The sequence below is a fragment of the Mercurialis annua genome, linkage group LG6 (assembly GCF_937616625.2).
Source record: "Mercurialis annua linkage group LG6, ddMerAnnu1.2, whole genome shotgun sequence".
Classification (NCBI taxonomy): Eukaryota; Viridiplantae; Streptophyta; class Magnoliopsida; order Malpighiales; family Euphorbiaceae; genus Mercurialis; species Mercurialis annua.
The window spans coordinates 2,624,776-2,645,994 of record NC_065575.1 but is presented as its reverse complement, the minus strand read 5'-3'; the positions used below and the strand labels follow the sequence as shown (position 1 = coordinate 2,645,994).

The window sequence follows — 21,219 nt, the reverse complement described above, 5'->3', positions numbered from 1 at the left end:
ATAATGTTTCTTTAATTATTTGATTATAATTTCTTTTTTGTACTTCTTCAATGTGTTAGTTGTGCTTAATTTGTTTCTCTATTGATAAAATATTTACTATTATAAAATAATGTTTAACTATTTATTCATAAAAAAAATGTTTAACTATTTATTTAGTCATATAAAATTTTAAATAAATTTTTAAAGATACAATGATTTTTTTAACATACAATAAAAAATAAAAAATGTGAAAAACATTGAATATTTTATACCTAAAATACATTAATCTATAGATTTTGAATCTTTCTTTTAAAATAACTTATGTAAAATAAGAATATATATACAACAATAATTTAAAATTAAGTTGGAGATAAACTAGACTACAATAAAAATACCTGGCAAAAAATCCTGATCTCTCAAACTTGCATGTTTTTTAAAATAATATATATTTCTTGTCTCGACATGGAAATTAGCTGCTATAAATAAGAGCGAGTGTTGAGCTTAAAATTGCACCCCAAAGTTGATGAATCTCATGGCGTCAATGGAGTTTCTTCTGCTTCCTCTTTTTGCTGTATTTTGTGTAAGCTTGCACAAAATGTTTTAATTAAATTTGGCTTTTTAATTAATTGATTTTATGCATTTAATTAATTTTTTTTCTTTTGATGAATACATTTAATTAAATTGAATTGAATGATTACATTACAGATGGTTTTGGTAGGAATCAATGCTTCTGTACCCTCTGAAGATTACTGGCATTCCAAGTTACCAAATACTCCAATTCCTGCTGAACTTCAAAATCTCATTCAGCCTAATGGTTTGTGTCAACTTTATTTTCATTATTTATTTTGATAAGTTTATATAAGAAATGATAGTTAAATTAACGTTTTAATTCATTATCTGTAATTTTTTATTATATGAAATAAATTAAATATAGATGTAGATATATAATAAATATTAATTATTTTTTTATGATTGGGAAGGGGGAGCGCTTGTGGGAGGAATCGAACCCACGACCTAGCAGTTTGCTGCCTAGCGTTTATACCATTTGAGTTATAGCTCATTGGTAAAAAAAAATAGATATATAATAAAAATTAATCATTAAAAAATACTTTATTTTTTTGACTTTTTTATGACCAAGACTATTTAAATCTTTAATTTTAATCCGTTTTTTAATTTTCAGTTTCAATTAGTCATTTATTTAAATTGAAGCAGAAAATGTTCAAATGTACGCTTTATATTTGAAATTATTGACGATAAAAGGATAAATTGGAACAATATAAAACAATATAAATAGCTAATATGAATTTTAATTCACTTTATTTTGGACAAATAACTACAATTGAAACTAAATTGAAAAATGGACTAAAATTGTCGATTTTTAAAGTATGGGTCATAAACGAAAAGGCCAAAAAAATGGAATTTTTTGAATGATTTAAGCCTAATAAAAATAGTTGAAAATAATGAAGAATGCAATTAATATTTTTATTTTTTAATTAGTATTTTATTTTATTTTTTAAATTTCTCAGATGAGTATTTCTTTTAATTATTTTTCGTATACCCAACTATTAATAAAGTCAAACAATTTTGAGATAGCTAGTGGAAAAGAAGGCATGATTCTCTTTCATTACATTATCCAGCTAAAATTTACTTTAGTTTCAAAATTATTTTTATTTATTTTGTTTTTAAAATAAATTTAATTACATATTGATTTTGTAAAGTGCTAGAAAAGTTATTGAAAATTAAAATATAATGACAATTAGCTAAAAAAAACTAATCTAATGTATATTTTTTAATTTCTGCGTAAATTAAACTTAGCCTACCTTTCTGAGACGAAAAAGTTATTTTTTTCTAAATTTTTTACTCGTCGTTTAAAGCAGAAATTGGAGGCAAGTTTTTCTTTTGGGATATGGGCTTCAACAATGACCACTCTTTGCTTCAATCTGCTGATGATAAGAGGGAAAAGTATGGAAAGAGATATGACGCGGCATTTGCAGAAGGAACAAACGACAAGAGGGAAAAGTATGGAAAGAGATATGACGCGGCATTTGCAGAAGGGACAAACGACAAGAGGGAAAAGTATGGAAAGAGATATGACGCGGCATTTGCAAAAGAGACAAACGACAAGAGGGAAAAGTATGGAAAGAGATATGACGCGGCATTTGCAGAAGGGACAAACGACAAGAGGGAAAAGTATGGAAAGAGATATGACGCGGCATTTGCAGAAGGGACAAACGACAAGAGGGAAAAGTATGGAAAGAGATATGACGCGGCATTTGCAGAAGGGACAAACGACAAGCGGGAAAAGTATGGAAAGAGATATGACGCGGCATTTGCAGAAGGGACAAACGACAAGCGGAAAAAGTATGGAAAGAGATATGACGCGGCATTTGCAGAAGGGATAAACGATAAGAGAGAAAAATATGGAAAGAGATATGACGCGGCATTTGCAGAAGGGACAAACGATAAGAGAGAAAAATATGGAAAAAGATATGACGCGGCATTTGCAGAAGGGACAAACGATAAGAGGGAAAAATATGGAAAAAGATATGACGCTGAATTCAAAAAGCACTCCCTTCCTAACTCAACTGTATTCTTTTTACAAAAGGATCTACAAATTGGCCAAAAAATGAAACTTCATATAACTAAATCATCAAACAAGGCTAAATTTCTGCCCCGTGAAGCTGCTGAATCTATGCCTTTCTCGAGCAAAAATTTACAAAAGATCCTGCAGAAATTCTCAATAAAACCCGATTCGAAGCAAGCCAAGATGATAAAGCAAACAATAGAGGATTGTGAGTCTCCAGGCATCAAAGGAGAAGAAAGATATTGCCCTACATCATTAGAATCCTTACTTGATTTTGCTCTTCCAGTTGTTGGTAATAAAACCAAAATACTATACAATGAGATAGATAGGCCAACAAGGATACAAGAGTACACTATCATGGGAGTTGAATTGGCCGGAGAAAACCAAGTGGTGTGTCACAAACAGAAGTACCCTTATGCTGTGTATTATTGCCACTCAGTAAGTGCTACTAAGGTATACCAAGCTCCATTAGTAGGTGCTGATGGGATCAAAGCCAAAGCTGTTGCAATTTGCCACTCAGATACTTCACATTGGAATCCACAACATTTAGCATTTTTGATGCTCAATATCAAACCTGGTGAAGCAACTGTGTGCCACTTTATTAGAAGTGATACCATTGTTTGGACATCTAATAAAGCCATCAGCAATTAGAAGCAGAAATAATGATGTATTGTCCATAATGTTGCTTGAATAAGCCACTCTTGAAAGTGTGCATGCTTTGTGTTCATATATGTTGTTTTTCTTGTAATATGTATAATAATGTTATAAGTTCTAATAAAATGTTCTGATTGTGTTAGTTTGGATACTTTGGATGCATCACTTAAATGGAATATGGAAGCTCCAAAAATCACAAATATAATTGATTTTAGGCCTAATGGTAAAAAAAAACAAACCTTTACGACTTTTTGCAATTATATCCAAACCTTTTAATTTTTGCAATAATATCCAAATTGCATTTTTTTGTTGCAATAATATCCAAATTGCATTTTTTGTAGCAATAATAGTCAAATTGATGGCTAAACTTGTTGTTTTCAATTAAGATATTAGGCTATTATTATGTTTTGATGTATAATAATATAGTAAAAGTTCCAAAAAATGGCAAAAAACTTAAAAAAAAAATCACATAAAAAGTGCAATTTGGATATTATTGCAACAAAATAATGCAATATGGATATTATTGCAAAAATTAAAAGGTTTGGATATAATTGCAACAAATCGTAAAGGTTTGGGGTTTTTTTGCCATCATATTAATTAGCTTATGCATTGAGGGTTTACTGATCTCATAATTTTTCTTTTTAAAAGGTGATTAGCGTAACACTTACAGAAGTTGAAGGATTTTGTTGAAATTTTTTGCCTCCTTTTTTTATGTTAGTATTTGCATGTCTTCCGGTATTTTAAAAACCAGAACGATGGCCAAATTGGTGAAGCCATTGGTTTCTAGTTCAAAGGTCGGATTTAGTACAAGAAAAATTGAGAATTGACGAAAAAATTTTGAATATCTATCTCCGTCAGTAATTTCCCATTTGTGGTTCAATCGGTTCAAAAGGATTATATTAAAAACGAACCTTTCGTCCATTTTTATCTAGCAATTGTAAACTATTAATTACTTTACCCATATTTTTGGAAAAGAATTTAGATTAAAGATGTGGACTCTATAGATATAGGCGAAGCAAAACAAATGAAACACTAAAAATTTCAATATTGCTTCACATTTCAATATGCATTTTCGTTTCAGTGTGTTAAAATTTTGTTGAGCATTATAATATTGACTGTATAATTCCCGTGGTTTGTGAAATGTAATACAAGTCTATCTGAATTCGAAGTGTATGGAATAGAGAAAAAAAGTTGCATAATCATCTTCATAAATAATTTTAATCAACTCTAATTCCAACATTTAGAGACTGAATTGTTAAAATAGAAATTAAACTTTTAGATATATTTGGGTTCAATAAAACACAGACCAATTCAATATCTCTCATTCACGTTCAACCATCACTTTAACAAAGGCACATTTTTAACTCTATTTGGGAACATTTAGAAACATTCACACAATGTTCAACAGCAACAAAAACAATAGACAATATATTTTAGAAATCATATTGCTGTAAAAGCAACAGAAAAAACTAAAGACATCTCGCTCATTGTTTCATTACATCTCATGAACTCCTTCCTCGTCCTCTTCGTCCTCGTACTCGAGCTCCTCTTCGGCAGTAGCATCCTGGTACTGCTGATATTCGGACACGAGATCATTCATATTGCTTTCGGCTTCAGTGAACTCCATTTCATCCATTCCTTCACCGGTATACCAATGCAAGAAAGCCTTTCTCCTAAACATAGCTGTGAATTGTTCACTCACACGACGGAACATCTCCTGGATTGAAGTCGAGTTTCCGATGAAAGTCGATGCCATAGAAAGTCCTTTGGGAGGAATGTCACATACGCTTGACTTGACATTGTTGGGGATCCACTCAACAAAGTACGAGGAGTTCTTGTTCTGAACATTGATCATTTGCTCGTCCACTTCTTTTGTGCTCATCTTACCACGGAACATAGCTGAGGCAGTTAAGTAGCGTCCGTGGCGTGGGTCAGCAGCGCACATCATGTTCTTTGAGTCCCACATTTGTTGGGTCAGTTCTGGAACTGTTAAAGCACGGTATTGTTGCGAACCGCGTGATGTCAAAGGAGCAAAGCCAACCATAAAGAAGTGCAGACGAGGAAAGGGAATGAGATTCACAGCAAGTTTCCTAAGATCTGAGTTGAGTTGACCAGGGAACCTAAGGCAGCAGGTGACGCCACTCATAGTTGCAGAGATCAGATGGTTCAGATCACCAACTGCCAGGTCAAAATAATACTTTGAAGTTAGATATGCTTCTAACAAAATAGCACATAAAAATTAAGAAAGCATGTAGCACTGAAATGGTAACACTCGAGAAACCAATGGAAATGATATTTTAATAAAAACAGGTTACAAATATAGAGTTTCCAAGTTCCAAAAATAAAATTGGAAATAAACTTGAAATGCTGAAATGTATGATTCGAGAAGTATCAGTAAGAACAAGGAACAAAATTCGTGAAAGAAGCATAACAATGTTGGAAAAAGATGATGAAATCAGGCGATGGATTATAGAAGAGCAACCAATTACAGAAAAAACAGATCTTGAATCTAACAAAAGAAGGATCATATATTATTGCTTTAGTGAGCTAACCAGTTCTAAAATATCAGACTAAACTAGGTAATAATCCTGAAATTCAGAAAAATCATACCCAATGATGTGCCCCAGAAAGGCACTGTCAACGACTAATGATTTATACCAAAATCATATAACGCAAAAAATATCTAATAAAATTGCATGAGACGAAAAAACTTTACATGAATTTACTACTTATGCTACAATAATTCACTTACAGCTGGGAGTAGTCAACTTGAGAGTCCTAAAGCAGATGTCATACAAGGCCTCATTGTCCAGCACCATACATTCATCGGCATTCTCAACTAACTGATGTACAGAAAGGGTGGCATTGTATGGCTCAACAACGGTATCAGAAACCTTGGGTGATGGGAACACAGAGAAAGTTAGCATCATCCTGTCGGGGTATTCTTCCCTAATCTTAGATATCAGAAGAGTTCCCATTCCCGAACCAGTTCCACCACCAAGTGAGTGGCAAACTTGGAAACCTACACAAATATAACATGAAAGATTAAATACTAATAATACATCAAATCACCAACAATACAAAAGTACAACACAATGAGAGTATGAGACCACATTTTTCGGCTTTAGATTTAGAATCTACATTACTTGTTGATCTAATTGGAATCCAACTTCCAAATCTACTGAAATTAACAATACTTGAAAAGGAAGAAAATAAAAAATATATAATTAAAATCAATATATAAAGTGGTACCTTGAAGACAGTCACAATTCTCGGCCTCCTTTCTCACAACATCCAACACTGAATCAATCAACTCAGCTCCCTCAGTATAATGACCTTTAGCCCAGTTATTACCAGCACCAGACTGTCCAAACACAAAGTTATCCGGTCTAAAGATCTGACCATAGGGACCAGTCCTCACACTATCCATAGTACCAGGCTCGAGATCCATAAGAACAGCACGAGGCACAAATCGGCCACACGATGCCTCATTGTAGTACACATTAACCCTCTCCAATTGCAAATCTGATGTTCCAGTGTATCGTCCGGTTGGATCAATTCCATGTTCATCGCATACTACCTCCCAAAACTTCGATCCAATTTGGTTACCGCATTGTCCTCCTTGTATGTGCAGGATTTCTCTCATTTTTACTGTAAATCTGCAAATAAATAAATCAATCAACTCAAATTTCACATTGAAATTGAAACAGAAATACTATAATTAATGATAACAACACATTATAAAATCTAAAAAAATAAAAAAAATACTTTCTCAGTATACAAACAGAAAACAAAAGTGACCAAAAAAAAAAAACAGAAAACAAAAGAATTGTGACAAATTCCTAAAGAAAATACATACACTAATAACCAAACATAACTGCAGATCTAGACTGTTTGGCAACAGATATGTGAAGTTTTGAATTCGTCTACTATCTAAGTATCCAAACACAACTTAAACTGTAGTATCGAACTAAAACAGCAGATCCAGGCCTGTTTGGTTACAAATATAAACTTCAATGAAGCAAATAAACTAAACTAAACTAAACAACTTATTCAAACAGAATTTTAATAACTGCAAATAAAAACCAGATCTCGGAAATGATGAACTTACCGGTGAGTTAACGGTGACCGGAAGTGAAAATGTGAAGTTTCCGGTGATCGGGCCCGAGAAAGGCACGATCGGAGCGACAGAGAGTGAGGAAGTGGAGTGTGTTGTGATATGCAGATAAGTATTTGGGAGTACAGATGTGAGAGATTATATAACGAAGGGATAGGGCAAGGCTGGATTAATCGGACGGTTAATATTGTTTCCCTCCTTTTTTATTTTTGCTCCGTTCGATGACGTTGGATTACTACATTTGAACGGTGTGGATTTTGTGTTGATGGTATTTTGATTTTTGAAAATTTTGATTAATTATTGTAGACGTTAATGGCCTTATGTTAAAATGACTTTTTTGTCCTTAATTTTTGAAATCTATTGCAAGGACGGTCGTATTTTTTGACGCCACGTGGAGTAGATGTGCAACTTCATTATGGGACCACCTAGTTTGGTGTTTTTATTTGAACAATTTATCCTAAAGCCCCAACAAATGTTATAAATCACAGTTTGTTACCTGTTGAAAATTAAATAAGTTGATACTATACTTTTAAATTTGCAAGTAATAACAATCTTTTGTTAAATCCGAATACCAAACTGTAAACGGAATTAAAAGTGAGGTCTTAAATTATTTGAAAATGAGATATCAAATCGATAACATAACTAAACAGTAAGGTATCAAATCGTTAATATAATTAAAAGTGAGGTACCAAACTGTTTGAAAGTGAATACCAAATCGTTAATAGAACTAATAGAAGCCTTTGATTGTTAATAAAATTAAAAATGAAGTATCAAATCGTTTGATTTTCAAATAAGAAATATAGAAGTGTCAATTATAATAAATACGCGGGCTCTTAAAATAATTTGATTTTTTTATTTTGAGAAACATGGGTAAGATGGTAAAATAAGGGGCAATGTTATAAAAATTCACCAATTTTACACGTTTGCTCAATTTAATCATATTTTTTAAACAAATTCATAAAAGTATACCAACTTTCATTTTTTTCTCAAATTCATACACGGTGCTGACGTATCACGCATTTATTGTTGTAATTTGGTGAGGTGTAAGTCAACTTTAACCAATAAATGAGTAACACGTCAGCACCGTGTATGAATTTGGGAAAAAAATGAAAATTGGTGTATTTGTATGAGAAATTTTAAAAAACGTGATTAAATTAAAAAAACGTGTAAAGTTGATGAATTTTTATGACATTAACCTTAAAATTAATTATAAATTTACCTTATCCATTATGGGTAACTAGGTTATTAACGTACATCTTTGTGGGGGGTGAAAAAAATATATGACTTTTATTATTTGTGTTTGTTTATCCAATGTTAAATTAAGACAGTTGTATTATTAAGACAGTTGTATTATTATTTTTATTATCCTTTAATGGAGTATACTGTGTAATAATTATCAATATTAAAGGATAAAGTAGTGTTACATAGTCTAATTTTTTAACTCGTCTTCTAATACCATCTGACATGGCAATTAACGGATGAATAATTTAAATTTTATTTTTAGAGATATATACTTTTATAAGGAAATTGGACAAAAAAACCTTAACATGTGAGGAAGTTTACGAAAAGTGAATTAAAAAATTGGGTTATAATATATTTTCCTAAAGGATAATAGTTATCCATTAATTTTAAGTCAAAAAATTTATCCGGCCGGCTGACCCCTCCGGTGTCTGTCTAGCAGGTGGCACATCCATTAAGTGCAATGTTATGTATAGACTAACATTTTTTAATTAATGTTACACAAATTATGTTGAATGAAGCTCCATATGTAACTTTTTGTGTAAGTTTAATGGTGGATGCTGACCTATTGACCTTTGACTAGATCTGGCATTTTGTGTTTAGGTTTATTGAATAAATTATGTAGGCCTAAATAAAAATATGATCAGTTTAAATATAAATGATATAATTAATTTTATATAAAATGTTTTAAATAGCTACTCTAAACCCGCATAAATCGTAGAAAAAAGAAACGCTATAAAGCAAAAGTCAATTGACACATATTTCAAATTTAGGCACCGTTTGGATTGATGGATTCTAAACGATGGATTCTAAACAATCCATGAATTTGGACAAAATCCATCGTTTGCCTAGAAAAAAAATTAATACAATCCATGGATTTATAAATTCCCTCATTTTTTACAATCCATCATTTTTGAGGGTTTTGATTTCCCACCTACTAGGTGGGAAAGTCCAAATCCACCATTTTTTATAGATGATGGATTGTTATACTATTTATTATTTTCCATAAATAATATTAAAAATCCATTGATTTTATATTCAATCCAAACGATGGAATTTTAAAATCTATGGATTTAAATTCCATTGATTTAAAATCCATCGATTTTGCTAAAATCCATGGATTGTAAAAACCCTCAATCCAAACGGTGCCTTAGGGTCAATCCAATTATAAACTTACTTTTTAAATCATATTGCCTCATTTTAGCAAAAAATATTATGGAAGTGAATATAAACATGGAATAAACTGATAAAATGAACCAGATTTGGACTAAATTAACCATAAAATTGAAATCTGTATTAATTAACAATCGCTTGCAAATCAAAGAATAAGATTGTCATCCTCAAGACACCGGTGAGCTGGTAAGGCGCTTTCCTTATTTAAATGGGATTTTGGATTCGAACCATACTCATATATGTAGCTATTTAAAGTTGGGGCCAGATTCTGCCGTCCAAAGGCGACTTGCACTACTCGAATGGTGATCGGTCTGGATATAGAAGGTTTAAATGTATCATCTTATAGTTGAGATCCGTTCTGAAAACCTCATAAAGCATTTAAAAGAAATTACCACTTAAATCTCTTAATATTTATCACTTCACCCATGACTTTTAGAATTTAAAGAATATCTACAAATATAATAACTTATGGAGGAGGTGTTGTAGGTAGAGTGTGTAGAAATCAAATTGGACTGTAAAATTGAACCGAATATTTTTTTGTGTTCGATTGTTAATGTAATAAATACGGTTTGATTTGTTTTGTAATTGTATAGAAATTTGGTGTTAGGTTTTTGATTCGGTTTAGCATTTTAAAAGCCATAATAATTGAAAACCGAATTAAAAAATAAGAAATTTATATAAATACATACATTTATAGTTTTTAGTTTTCGTTTTTTCATTATAACAAGCAGATAAGATAATCTATTATATATATGATAAATATACTAATAAGCATATATATATATATATATAAATCGTACTTTTTAATAATTATTAATTTGTACTTTTTAAAATATGCTAATAAACAAAAGATAATCAATTTGCTTTTTTGCATGTAATTATTATGATTAGTGTTTTCAATCTGATCAACACAATTTCTTTGGTGATATATTTTAATTGATAATTTTAATTTACTTAATAATTTTAATTTTAATTCTCATTAATTAATATATTTTTTACAATTTTTTTAAAAAAACGTGATATATTCAATATAACCAGAGGCATGAAGGTAAATTATATAGTATTTGTTAGTAAATTCAAATAATATGTATAAAAAAATATAATCAGATTGAAACATAAGAAGATTATATAAGGAGAGATGAAGAGTGATTTAAGATTCATCATTAACCAAATTAATTAAAAAATAATTAACTTTTAACATTTTTTTTGAGATGTGAAATTTTTGTTTGGTGTATCTACCTTGATTTATAAATGAGAAAAGGACAGAAAAATGGTGGGAAGCAAAGGATCAAAGGGCCACATGAAAGACAGTGGTATAGCATGTGATGTGTCAACTACTCTCATTTTATTTTGTTTCAATCTTTCTATTTATATACCTAAGTTTCATTAAATGTAAATTAAAGGGTAACTTCCACTTTATAAATTTGAACATGACAAGACAACAACATATTACATATTTTGCTTATATTTTGAGTTCCTTAATCATAATTTTTTCAAGATTGAATCTATTGAAGATATATAGAGTACAACTATATATGAACTATATTATAAGAATTAACATTTGATTTTTCTAATACAAATTCAAAAAATAAAAATGAAATTATGAAGAACACAATATAAAGATAATAAATGAATCAAGTCATAAATTATGTCATTTAAGATCACGAACATAGTTTATTTGGAATAAGAAACTTGATTAACAGCCTCACTCGATTAAACTGCGAATATGCTCAATTGCAGTTTTCTATTCATCAAAATTTTATTTTCAATAAAATCTCAAGGGATAAAATAACATGAAAATAATATAGAGTAACTTTTACTTATTTCAATAAGTTTTAAGATATTGGATCAATCAACCAATATTTAATATAAAAGTCAAATAAGTTTCAAAAAAAAATTATCGGACCGAGTATTTTTTATATATAAATCAGAAGATCTTGATCGAGCCAAAAAAGTTGAACATGTACCAAAAAAGGATAAAAAAACTTCATTACTTGGAGTTTTTATTGATAAATAAATATTAGAAATATGAATATATGTGTGTATATAAGGAGTGGAGGGGGTGATTTTTCAGCTAAAATGCTAAAAATCCCCTTCCAAACTATAAAAACAGTGTTTATTTGAAGAATATAAAAAACAGTGGAAGCTTTTTTCTAGAAATAAGGAGCCTTAGTTTAATGGAATTATAATTTCTTAATGGTAAGTTGCCTAAACATGATTTTGATTGTTTAGCTAAATACAAATCTTTTATAGGTAACAAGTAACTCGTTATGCTTTGATTTTCAAATTCAATTACTATGTTTTTCTATTAGTATTTTAAAGATATGCTCGATCATCGATGGCTAAATTAATACGACCACCGGTTTAAATTTCAGCTTATTTATCGATTTAGTATTTTCCTGAACCATTTGAATATAAAATGATATATTTATAATTTCACATAATTTGATGAAATTATTAACTAAGCATTTTTTATTAATCACAATGAACATTACAGCTTGAAGAAGCTCGAGCTTACATTTAATGAATCTAATGTAAGCTTAAAAGATCGAAAACATACTTTCTTTTGGAGAGATCTACGCCAGAATCTGATCTAGCTACTGAATGAACATCGAGACATATGTTCGTAAAAAATTCCAATTGTCTGATACACGAAAATACATGCGCTTGAGTTACTACCAAAATTCAAAAGTTCATACAACAAGAATCTAAAGCTTTAATTGACACAGATAGAGACCAAATAAAAAAGATTTTTAAAAAAGGCAGAATCATAGCTTAAACCTCACTACCCAATGCAGATTTTACATAAAAATCGAAAAAAGTTTAAAAAATCGTAAACAAAAAGGCAAAAAAAAATATAGAAACAGAACTATCCCTTGATGAGTGTCTCGAGGGCTTCAAAGAAAAATGGCGCCATGTCGGGGCTCGGAGTCTTGATTGCACACTTAACACCAGGAGTTCCAACAGCTGTGGTTAATTCAATCAAAAATGGAATTCCTCTAGCAATTTTAGCAGAGAAGTAGAATACATCTTGGTTGGCATGCTTTCGCTTTGCAATGAAAAACATTTTCGATGCATCTAACCGATCTATGGTAGCTTCTACGCTGTTCACTACAAGACCTGGAAAGTCCTTAGAGACCTCATTCGAATCGGGAAGAGACCTCCATGTCTGCATAGGCAACATATCATGCAACATGAGATTTCAAGCACAATTACAAACATCATAATTAGTGGGATGCACTTTGTTTGAACCGAACAGAACAAAAAAAAATTATTTATTTGGAAAGGAAACCAAATTATTTATAAGAATGTTAAAAAATTCAAACCGTGCTAGTTGGTTTTGTTGGTCTTTTTAATACGATTTGATTTATACTGAAATTCTTTTACTTCTAAAACTGAACTGAACCGAAGAACAATTTAATTTTTATAATTTCAAACCGAATCCAACTGAATTAGTCGGTTCGGTTTGGTTTGATTTTTACGCACCCCTGGTCATAATCTATTGAAATTCATAAATTAGTTACTGTCGGAATTTCTTACATTGAAAAAGTTACCAACTAAAGCCCATCTAAACATAGAACACTGTTGAATTCAAACCATGCAAGACCCTAACACATACTTGGCTCCCAGAAATATGTATTTCATGAAACAAATTACAAAGACCTCCCTACCACTACAAATATGCAAGTGCGCGCGACAAATTCATTGTTGTTCCTATACTGGCAGAATCTAAGGAACTTGGTTTTATTAATATAAAAAGTAAGTCAGAGAGGGTCCTTCATTTGACATTGCATAATAAGCAGGCATACACATATAGTACAGCATGTCACTAAAACAGGCCGCAAGCTAAAGACAGATTAGAGCAGTAATCCATTTAGATAACCTATTAGTTCTACTGAGAAAGCTTTGTGCTGCATAATTGTCGGCCCAAAACCTATGCTCGCTAACCGCTGTTTTCAAGACTTTCTTTTGTTTTATCTGTTTTCTTAATTTGAGTTGTTTAATCCCCCAACCCAAGACATGAGAAAACAATAGGGTGTGGTGTAGAACATAAAACTAATGATAACACTCGTATAAATGACCCAAACCCTTGCATATTACGCAATTGTTTTGTGCACACACCTTGTCCACCCTTAGGTCAAGCACATAAATCAACAACCCCTTTAATAGCACCAAAGACCAGAACCAGTATTCAGCACATGATATCCAGGAAAATAAAAAGCTATGGACTGCTTTTACCTCAAGGAAGCTCCCACGCTCCATCCGTCCATCGTCAATAAAGAATACATGCAACGAGATTTTGTCATTAAAGTATAATACTGGCAGTTGATTATTTTTCACAGCAACTTGCAAAATTGAGTTTGGAGGACCAGTAGTCATGTTTTGGAACATAACCATCGGTAGTAGGGCTGTTGCTGTTGCACCAGGTTGCAATAGTGGAACCTAACAGATAATAAGATGTTAATTTTACATTCCAGCTAAAATAAAACATTGTTTCAATAAATAAGGTTTAAGACTACCTGTAAGGGTCCAGCAGCTGCAAGACCAAATGTATTCTTGTTAAACTGAATCATGAAACCATCAAGGGAAACCTGTGTGTTGTTCTCAAACAACATGCTATAAAAGACTTGGCCATCTTTTTGTGTTAGCTGTGCGCTGATTTGTAAACCATGACCAGAAGAGGCTGGTAGTACCACTGGCAAAGGAGGGCTGCAACAAGTTCAGGAGATCTAGTAAGCAACATTCCAAAACATGCAATTGATTTGCCAACTAACAATGATGGGTTCATTACTTAATGAATGCTCGGGAAATCCACAAATCAATAAGCTTAAACATAATTGTGGTCAAGTGATTCCATATGGGTGTCACGTGTCTACTTTCCCATAAATACTTTCACAGCTCATAAATCCCAACACTTACCCAGCAGGAGTAGACGGCTGGTCAATGGGGACAATAGCGCTATTATCAATGCCTATCAGGTCACCAAGTAAATCCGGCACAGGAGCAGCAGGTTGTGGCGCAGCTGGTGCAGGAGCTGGTTGCCTTGATCCAGGATATGAAGCATTATTTGAAGTGCTCGGTGGTGGTGATGCACCAACATCAGCAGGATGAGAAGGTGATTCTGAATACCCTGTTTCACTCCCATATTCCTCATCTTCAGTTCGCTGTGTTGCTGTTTTTACACGGGTTACAAATGCTTCAGGGGGCTTGTGATACACAGAGGATAATGTAGCAATATTAGCAAGAAGCTCATCCAGAAGAGATGAATCAAGTTGGTTCGAATCATCGCTAATCACAGGCTTCTCAGCTAACACAACATCTTTAGCAGCCTGCGACAACAAATTACATTTATCAGACATACATGAAGCACAAAATAAATTTTCTTTACCAATATATTGAATGCAGAGCAGATGCTTCCTCGTGAAATTTTAAATGATAATAAGAAAGTTTTATGTTCCAAATGTAATAAATTCGGATTTTCATATTGATCTGAAATTTGCTGGCAGCTCACATAAGTCACATATAGCACAATGGATAAACTTGTGCTAATTGTGGCAGCATATAAACAAGGGGAAATTGTAACTATTCACATGGTCCTCCAACCGCACCAATTCCCATATAAGAGAAAAAATATATAGTGAAGAATACCATGCATTGCTATTTTTAAATAGTGAAATATAAAGTATGATTGTCTAAAGCAAATTCAAACCTCAGGATCAGTAGATAGTAGTCGCCAATAGATGTATGCACGATCACGTAAATCAGGATTGTCTGTTTCTACAGTTGCATTATTTAAGACCACCTGCCGAAGAAGTTTTACAGTGAGAGTTGACTAGATAATGATCAAATCTACATGTGTAATGAAAGAACCAGCAACTACCAATCAAGAACAATGATTAATAATCTGTAATTATAATGAAGCAAAAATTATCATCTAATACAAAGCGCTCCTCTGTTTTACAAAACACTAAAATATGGCAGCATAGTACACTTCATATGACTAATTCTAAATACCTCATCATCCTACTCTGTAAATTTGACGAGCTAAATTCAAAATGTACAAATAAAGTTCACATACTGAAGGCAACATATATAGAACAAAAACATGGAAGCGGCACTTCATAAAGTCCATTAGCATTGTTACTTCCATAAATTCACTGTCCTTGTGAGAAAAAATAAAAAAATTGCTGAAGATAATTTTGTTAAATTTGTATCTACAAAAAAAAAATCGTGTACATAATTCTGCAAGCATCTGTTATTGAGTGAGTAAAAGATTATGTAGCATTGTCAACCAATTAGGTTTTCAGCTCTTTTAGAATTTGAAAGTAAATTTGAAAAATATGTAGTCAAAGAGACACCAAGCTAGGACCATGAATGCTTAAGATAATAAAACTTTTGTGGGTTGTAAAAAAAAGCCTGACTTCTTAGTTTTTTTTTATATTTCTCCTCTTCAAATTTATCTCGACTAGCACAGAACTAGAATATTAAAATCAATTTCCGTTATATAAATCAGTTTCTTCCACTGCTATGTTTTCAACAATCCCGACCACATCTTAAAGATAAAGGACAACTTTATTCCATTAAATGGATATGTATCAACCAGCCTCGACTAATAATTGAGCAAGAAACAGTATTTCCATAACCGACCTGATTACCAAACACATATTTTTACATAAACATATATGCACATGGCAATGGCTAACTAGAAATTAATTTATAAATAAAACAAACAAATTAATTACTACTGTTTTTGGTAGATACAAAAATTATATTTTTTTGTATATAAATAACTAATCATATAAAAGAATGCTATCATTTTTTCTATACTTCTATGAAAACCAAACTGTGATGAATGAACCTTAGTACCTTACCCAAAATAAGAAGGGTAAGAAACATAATCCCAAGCCAATGCCCATCCCTAGGTCACAACGATTGCTAAAAATCAAGCTGAGAATCTCATAATTGTCTACGAGCCAAAAATCATTATGCTCTAATAGTCTCAGAGAGAGATGACTAGAAGGATTTCAATTCTAAAGTAAAGGTAAATTGAAGGAGGAGGTAAACTAAGACATAACTTCCTAAATCCAATCATGTAGGTATAAAATTAAGACCTGGATCATTTGCTGAGGGCCTTCAGTTGGCTTTTTAAGAAACAATTTGACGGTTGCAGTCAGCAATTGCAACTGGACTTGAGCAGGCTCTTCAGGGAAACTCTCCAAGAAGCTTTCCAGAAGTTCATCAGCGTTATCAATTCGTTCAGCATATTCACCAATTATCCAGATCATGGAAGCCTTAGGAGAAAGAGAGAAAATAAAATAAAAAACATAAGCAACAAATATTAATCTATAATAGACAAAAAATAGCCTGAAGAATAACAAATTACCTTAGCTTCCGGTTCATCTAAAGTGTCCAAGCTCTCACACAGTGTCGCAATGATTGATTCGTAACTGCAAACAAAAGGATAACTAAGTCCAAAAGAAAGAAAGTTTGAATTTCACAAAAGCACTCCTCAAGGGCACCAAAATTAGTGCTCACGTGTTAGGATATCTTCTAAAGATGTCTTTGATAACAATTATAGCTTCTTGAACTACATAGTTAACTTTAATTTTAATCAGCTCTAGCAGGACACTGATGCAGCGCTCAGCAGCTCTCTCCAACTTAATGGCACAGCGACCAATGGCACGAACAGCCTTTCTGACAAAATCGACATCTACTTCTGTGGCATACTCTTTAAATTCCAACAGGACCTACATAAGTGATCAATAAAAGAATGTCACAACCTAAAGAACTCTTATTGGGTCAAAAAGGCGAGAAAATAAGCTTCAACACTGTCACCTGAAAAGACGGTCATACACATGAAGTAATGTACCTAGTATTATATAAAAGAACAAAAACACATACTTGGTCTATATTTCGGTCCGAGGCAAGTTTTATCATGATTTCAAGCTTCTCCATCTTCACATATATGGGATCATTGTACTTACAGAAAAACACCTGAAAATTATTTACATAAATAAGAAAGTTTTGGAAAATGGTCCCTGATTGCAGATTTTATGAAGCACAAGTGGAAATGTTTTCATGTCTAAAGTTGCATATTTAATCTAGTCAGCAGGACAGAGTTTATTAACCTTAATTTCATGAGCAAGGATAGTAGGCCTTCTCTGTACAATTAGGTTGATGTTCCTCAAAGCAACATACTGTATCTCAGGTTCAGCAGAAAGTAATGTCACAAGAGGAGGAGCCATCTTCTTACAAAGATTTCGAACAACGTCAGTGCTAGTGATGAGTTCCATTTGTTGTAGGATCATCTGTAAAGGTGAAAGAGAACAAATAAACAAAAGTAATAAATTGATCAAATTTTGACAAGTTGATAATCTTTAAAAGCATCAAGGTTAAAACTTAAAACTGATTGACAAAGAACATAAATAAAACAATAACCTTAACAGCTGAGAGTACAACTGCACAATTAGCATGTTGCAGTCTTGGAGTAACTCGTTCCACAATATTCTCAGCCTCACGGGCATCAGCAGCTTTGTATTTAGAAAGAGCATCCAATATAAAAACTTGGCCCCACCTGAAAAATATACAACAGACATATGAAAGATCAAACAAACAGGTTCCGCAAAGAGCCTGCAGGCGTTTCAAGAAAATTAAGTGAAAAACAGAAAAGAAAAAAAGAACATCACATTCTCCAAAGCATGGTGCAAGTGAAATTCTATTCGATGGTCTTCATAATAATTATATGAATAACATAAACATGTAACATAATGACAAGAGAGACCAAGAACAGAGGGTATGTACAGATTGGTTGTCTACGCAAACAAAAAGCATATAGCTTCTTTAGGAAAAAGATGCAAAAGGAAAAGTAGAAGGTTGGAATAGAGAAGAATAGCATAAAATGTTTCTTTACAAGCTTAACACGGCTGGATGTACATATGACCAGATTCTGAGATTTTTGTTTACTTTCCTCCATTGTAAATATATCTCAGACCAAGATATAAAAGGATATTCGACGTAATAAGCACCAATTACAATTGGATCGAATTACATCAGAACTAGATTCATCAAAGACCAAACATCAGTTTTACATGAATGATGGATCTCCAAATCCAACCATGAAAACTTTGGCCGGAAGGCGTCACATTATAGTTAACTTACTCTGTGCATTCATTTAGAGCAGTAAGCAGCTTTGAAAGTGTATGACTAGTAATCTCAAAAATGGGCCTGCTACTATTCTCTTGAATCTCTGCAAGGGCTGCCACGGCATTAGCTACAACCATTGGATTATTATCAGATATTAGATCCTTGAGAGATTCCAGAAATCCCCTGTCTTCAACTAACTCTGCATTTATGTCAAAAAGTTTGGCCACACAAATGGCTGCTGTTTTACGAACATAAGGATCATCATCCTGGAAAGAGTGATAGTGAAATGCTAAATTAGAGAAGATACAAGGCTAACACAGACATGAGAGGCAAATAATAACCCGAGTGATTTTAAAAAAACAAGGCGAGGAAAACATGCATTATCTGAAGACAGTAGCCTAAATAATTTAAAATATCAATCCAGAAAGAAGGCGCATAAGAATATAAACAGATTCCTACAACCAACCTTCAGACACCTCTGAAGGGGATCACATAAGTACTCAGTAATTTTGTCAACACGAATGCAACCCATTGTCCTTACAGCCAAAGCTCGAATTAAAGGATTAGGATCTTGTGAATCCTGCATAATGATATCAAAATGCAGCTTATTAGAGGATATTCTAATAATTCATTTTCAGTATGTTTTCATTATATGAGAAATCAATACCTTCAAAAGAAGGTCTATGCAGAGATTAAATAGATGACAAAAGGTAAAATCTATCTAGTATTTACTCAAAGCCAAGATGTAGATGAACAATTAAACACAGGATAGAATGATAAAGATACCATTAAATAACAGGCACTCTAAACAGTGTTAAGAGTTATAAGACACGTGCTTTTAGCAAACATATAAATATAATGATAAATATAAGGTTTGACATGTGAAACGTAGTTCTTACCTTGACAAAAGTATTGACTGCAAGTATAGCAAGATCAGGCTGGCTTTTAGCATAATTTATGAGGTACAAATAAACTAGCTTCTTAAGCTCCAGATTCTCTGTTTGCATGCAGTTCACTACATCTGTAAAAAGTGATGAGACATCCTTTCCAACAGTCATTGCAGCAATAACCTTTTTAACAGCATCTTTTCTCTTATCCTGCATTATTTATTTCAGACACCTTAGTTTCAAATAGATTCTAATGCAGTATTCAAAAACTATAATCACAATCAAAACCCTAAAACCTCGTTTACAATAAATTAAGAATTTAGCTGAATTAAATGCCTACAAAATTTTGTCTATCATGCTTTCATTTCTTTCAAAATGACCTTATTCATTGCCGAAATATCGAACTCGAGTCACTAGGGTAGCAAAATTACAAACACGAGAATGAACTCAATTCAATTAAAAGTTCTATTCAACTCCCATGTTATGAATGCTCACAGTTACTAGAAAGCCTGGAATTCAAGCTACAACAAGTAATGTGATCTTTTAAGCATCCGATTCGTTCAGCAATGACCGCAGTATACATAACGACAGCAATAATAATAGTAATAATAATAACAGTAAAAGAAAATAAAAGGTTAAACCTTATATTGAGAATTGAGTTCTTCTTTAAGTTCAGGGATTTCGCCCTTCTTCGTAGTTGAGAAATACTTCGAATCGTGACCGCTCATTGTTCCGAGCTTTCCAATTACAAATTCTTCTTCACCAGTAAGTTACACTAATATCAACAGCAGTAGCAGCAAATCACAAGCTGCAAATTCACCAATGCAATTCAATCAAACCTAAAGAGATACATAATTCAGTAACTGAATCTCACTATGAAAAATCATCAATCAATAAATCGAAGCAAAAATTCCCTAGATCTAGCAGAAATAATTACATTTCTTTTCTTCTTAACTAACGAATCAGTATATCACGACATTAAAAATGAAAAAAATTCCATTAAAATCGAAAATTAGGTCATGTACGAAAATGAGCTAGAAACGACAGTCTTACCTTGAATTGTATGTCGTATAATAGATCAATCAATTTGCAAGCTAATTCCGCTAAGATATAATTTGGATTGTTCTTCAAGAATTTGATAATTTGGATTGTTCTTTCAAATAGAAACTTGCTTCAAATTTTAGTTTGAAATCAAGAAATTCAAGAAAAACAGACGGAAGGCTAAACACAGATCAAGAAGATAAAAAACAAATAGAAAGGGGAAATGTTTTAAATATCATTTTGGTCACTCGACTTATAGATTTTTAGTTAATTAGTATAGAAATTAATTTTATTATCAAATTAGTCAAACGTTTGCACTGATTTTACAACTTTTTTGTTACGTGATACATGAGGTTTCCTGTCACGAACCATTTTCATAGATCGCGATCGGCGCTAGAATA

At 32.2% G+C, this 21,219-nt stretch overlaps 3 protein-coding genes across 5 annotated transcripts; 1 reads left to right on the top strand and 2 right to left on the bottom strand.

Moving 5' to 3' along the window:
- Positions 1–512: 512 nt before the first annotated feature.
- LOC130014734 (BURP domain protein RD22-like) lies at positions 513–3,359 on the top strand. Its single transcript, XM_056106189.1, has 3 exons — positions 513–559; positions 685–793; positions 1,854–3,359. Exons 1-3 carry the CDS (start codon positions 521–523, stop codon positions 3,212–3,214), a joined length of 1,509 nt encoding a protein of 502 aa, XP_055962164.1. The 5' UTR covers positions 513–520; the 3' UTR covers positions 3,215–3,359.
- A 1,200-nt stretch (positions 3,360–4,559) lies between these two features.
- On the bottom strand, positions 4,560–7,454 carry LOC126686551 (tubulin beta-5 chain). Its single transcript, XM_050380661.2, has 4 exons — positions 7,329–7,454; positions 6,470–6,876; positions 5,970–6,239; positions 4,560–5,395 (listed from the first exon to the last, which is right to left on the bottom strand). Exons 2-4 carry the CDS (start codon positions 6,861–6,863, stop codon positions 4,713–4,715), a joined length of 1,347 nt encoding a protein of 448 aa, XP_050236618.1. The 5' UTR covers positions 6,864–6,876; positions 7,329–7,454; the 3' UTR covers positions 4,560–4,712.
- Positions 7,455–12,323: 4,869 nt separating this feature from the next.
- On the bottom strand, positions 12,324–21,028 carry LOC126686719 (beta-adaptin-like protein B). 3 transcript variants are annotated; one of them, XM_050380922.2, is made up of 16 exons: positions 20,831–21,028; positions 20,419–20,616; positions 19,790–19,987; positions 19,357–19,470; positions 18,906–19,156; positions 18,186–18,321; positions 17,876–18,055; positions 17,649–17,741; positions 17,283–17,494; positions 17,131–17,194; positions 16,859–17,038; positions 15,457–15,549; positions 14,667–15,076; positions 14,267–14,456; positions 13,986–14,189; positions 12,324–12,915 (listed from the first exon to the last, which is right to left on the bottom strand). In XM_050380922.2, exons 2-16 carry the CDS (start codon positions 20,503–20,505, stop codon positions 12,616–12,618), a joined length of 2,712 nt encoding a protein of 903 aa, XP_050236879.1. In that variant the 5' UTR covers positions 20,506–20,616; positions 20,831–21,028; the 3' UTR covers positions 12,324–12,615. The 3 variants fall into 3 exon arrangements, with proteins under 3 accessions (XP_050236879.1, XP_050236878.1, XP_050236880.1); XM_050380921.2 differs by having other exon boundaries at positions 20,419–20,585; XM_050380923.2 differs by having other exon boundaries at positions 20,419–20,531.
- Between the last annotated feature and the right edge of the window lie 191 nt (positions 21,029–21,219).

Bases quoted from the DNA above. Each gene is read 5' to 3' on its own strand.
- LOC126686551 (XM_050380661.2), bottom strand. From the start codon at position 6,863: ATGAGAGAAATCCTGCACATACAAGGAGGACAATGCGGTAACCAAATT. The intron at 6,240-6,469 runs GTACCACTTTAT...ATATTTGTGTAG, and splicing joins GAATTGTGACTGTCTTCAAG to GTTTCCAAGTTTGCCACTCA. The intron at 5,396-5,969 runs GTAAGTGAATTA...TTGACCTGGCAG, and splicing joins CAAGTTGACTACTCCCAGCT to TTGGTGATCTGAACCATCTG.
- LOC126686719 (XM_050380922.2), bottom strand. From the start codon at position 20,505: ATGAGCGGTCACGATTCGAAGTATTTCTCAACTACGAAGAAGGGCGAA. The intron at 19,471-19,789 runs GTAAGAACTACG...ATCATTATGCAG, and splicing joins CAGTCAATACTTTTGTCAAG to GATTCACAAGATCCTAATCC. The intron at 12,916-13,985 runs GTAAAAGCAGTC...TTGCCTATGCAG, and splicing joins AGCGTGGGAGCTTCCTTGAG to ACATGGAGGTCTCTTCCCGA.
- LOC130014734 (XM_056106189.1), top strand. From the start codon at position 521: ATGGAGTTTCTTCTGCTTCCTCTTTTTGCTGTATTTTGT. The intron at 560-684 runs GTAAGCTTGCAC...ATTACATTACAG, and splicing joins CTCTTTTTGCTGTATTTTGT to ATGGTTTTGGTAGGAATCAA. The intron at 794-1,853 runs GTTTGTGTCAAC...CGTCGTTTAAAG, and splicing joins AAATCTCATTCAGCCTAATG to CAGAAATTGGAGGCAAGTTT.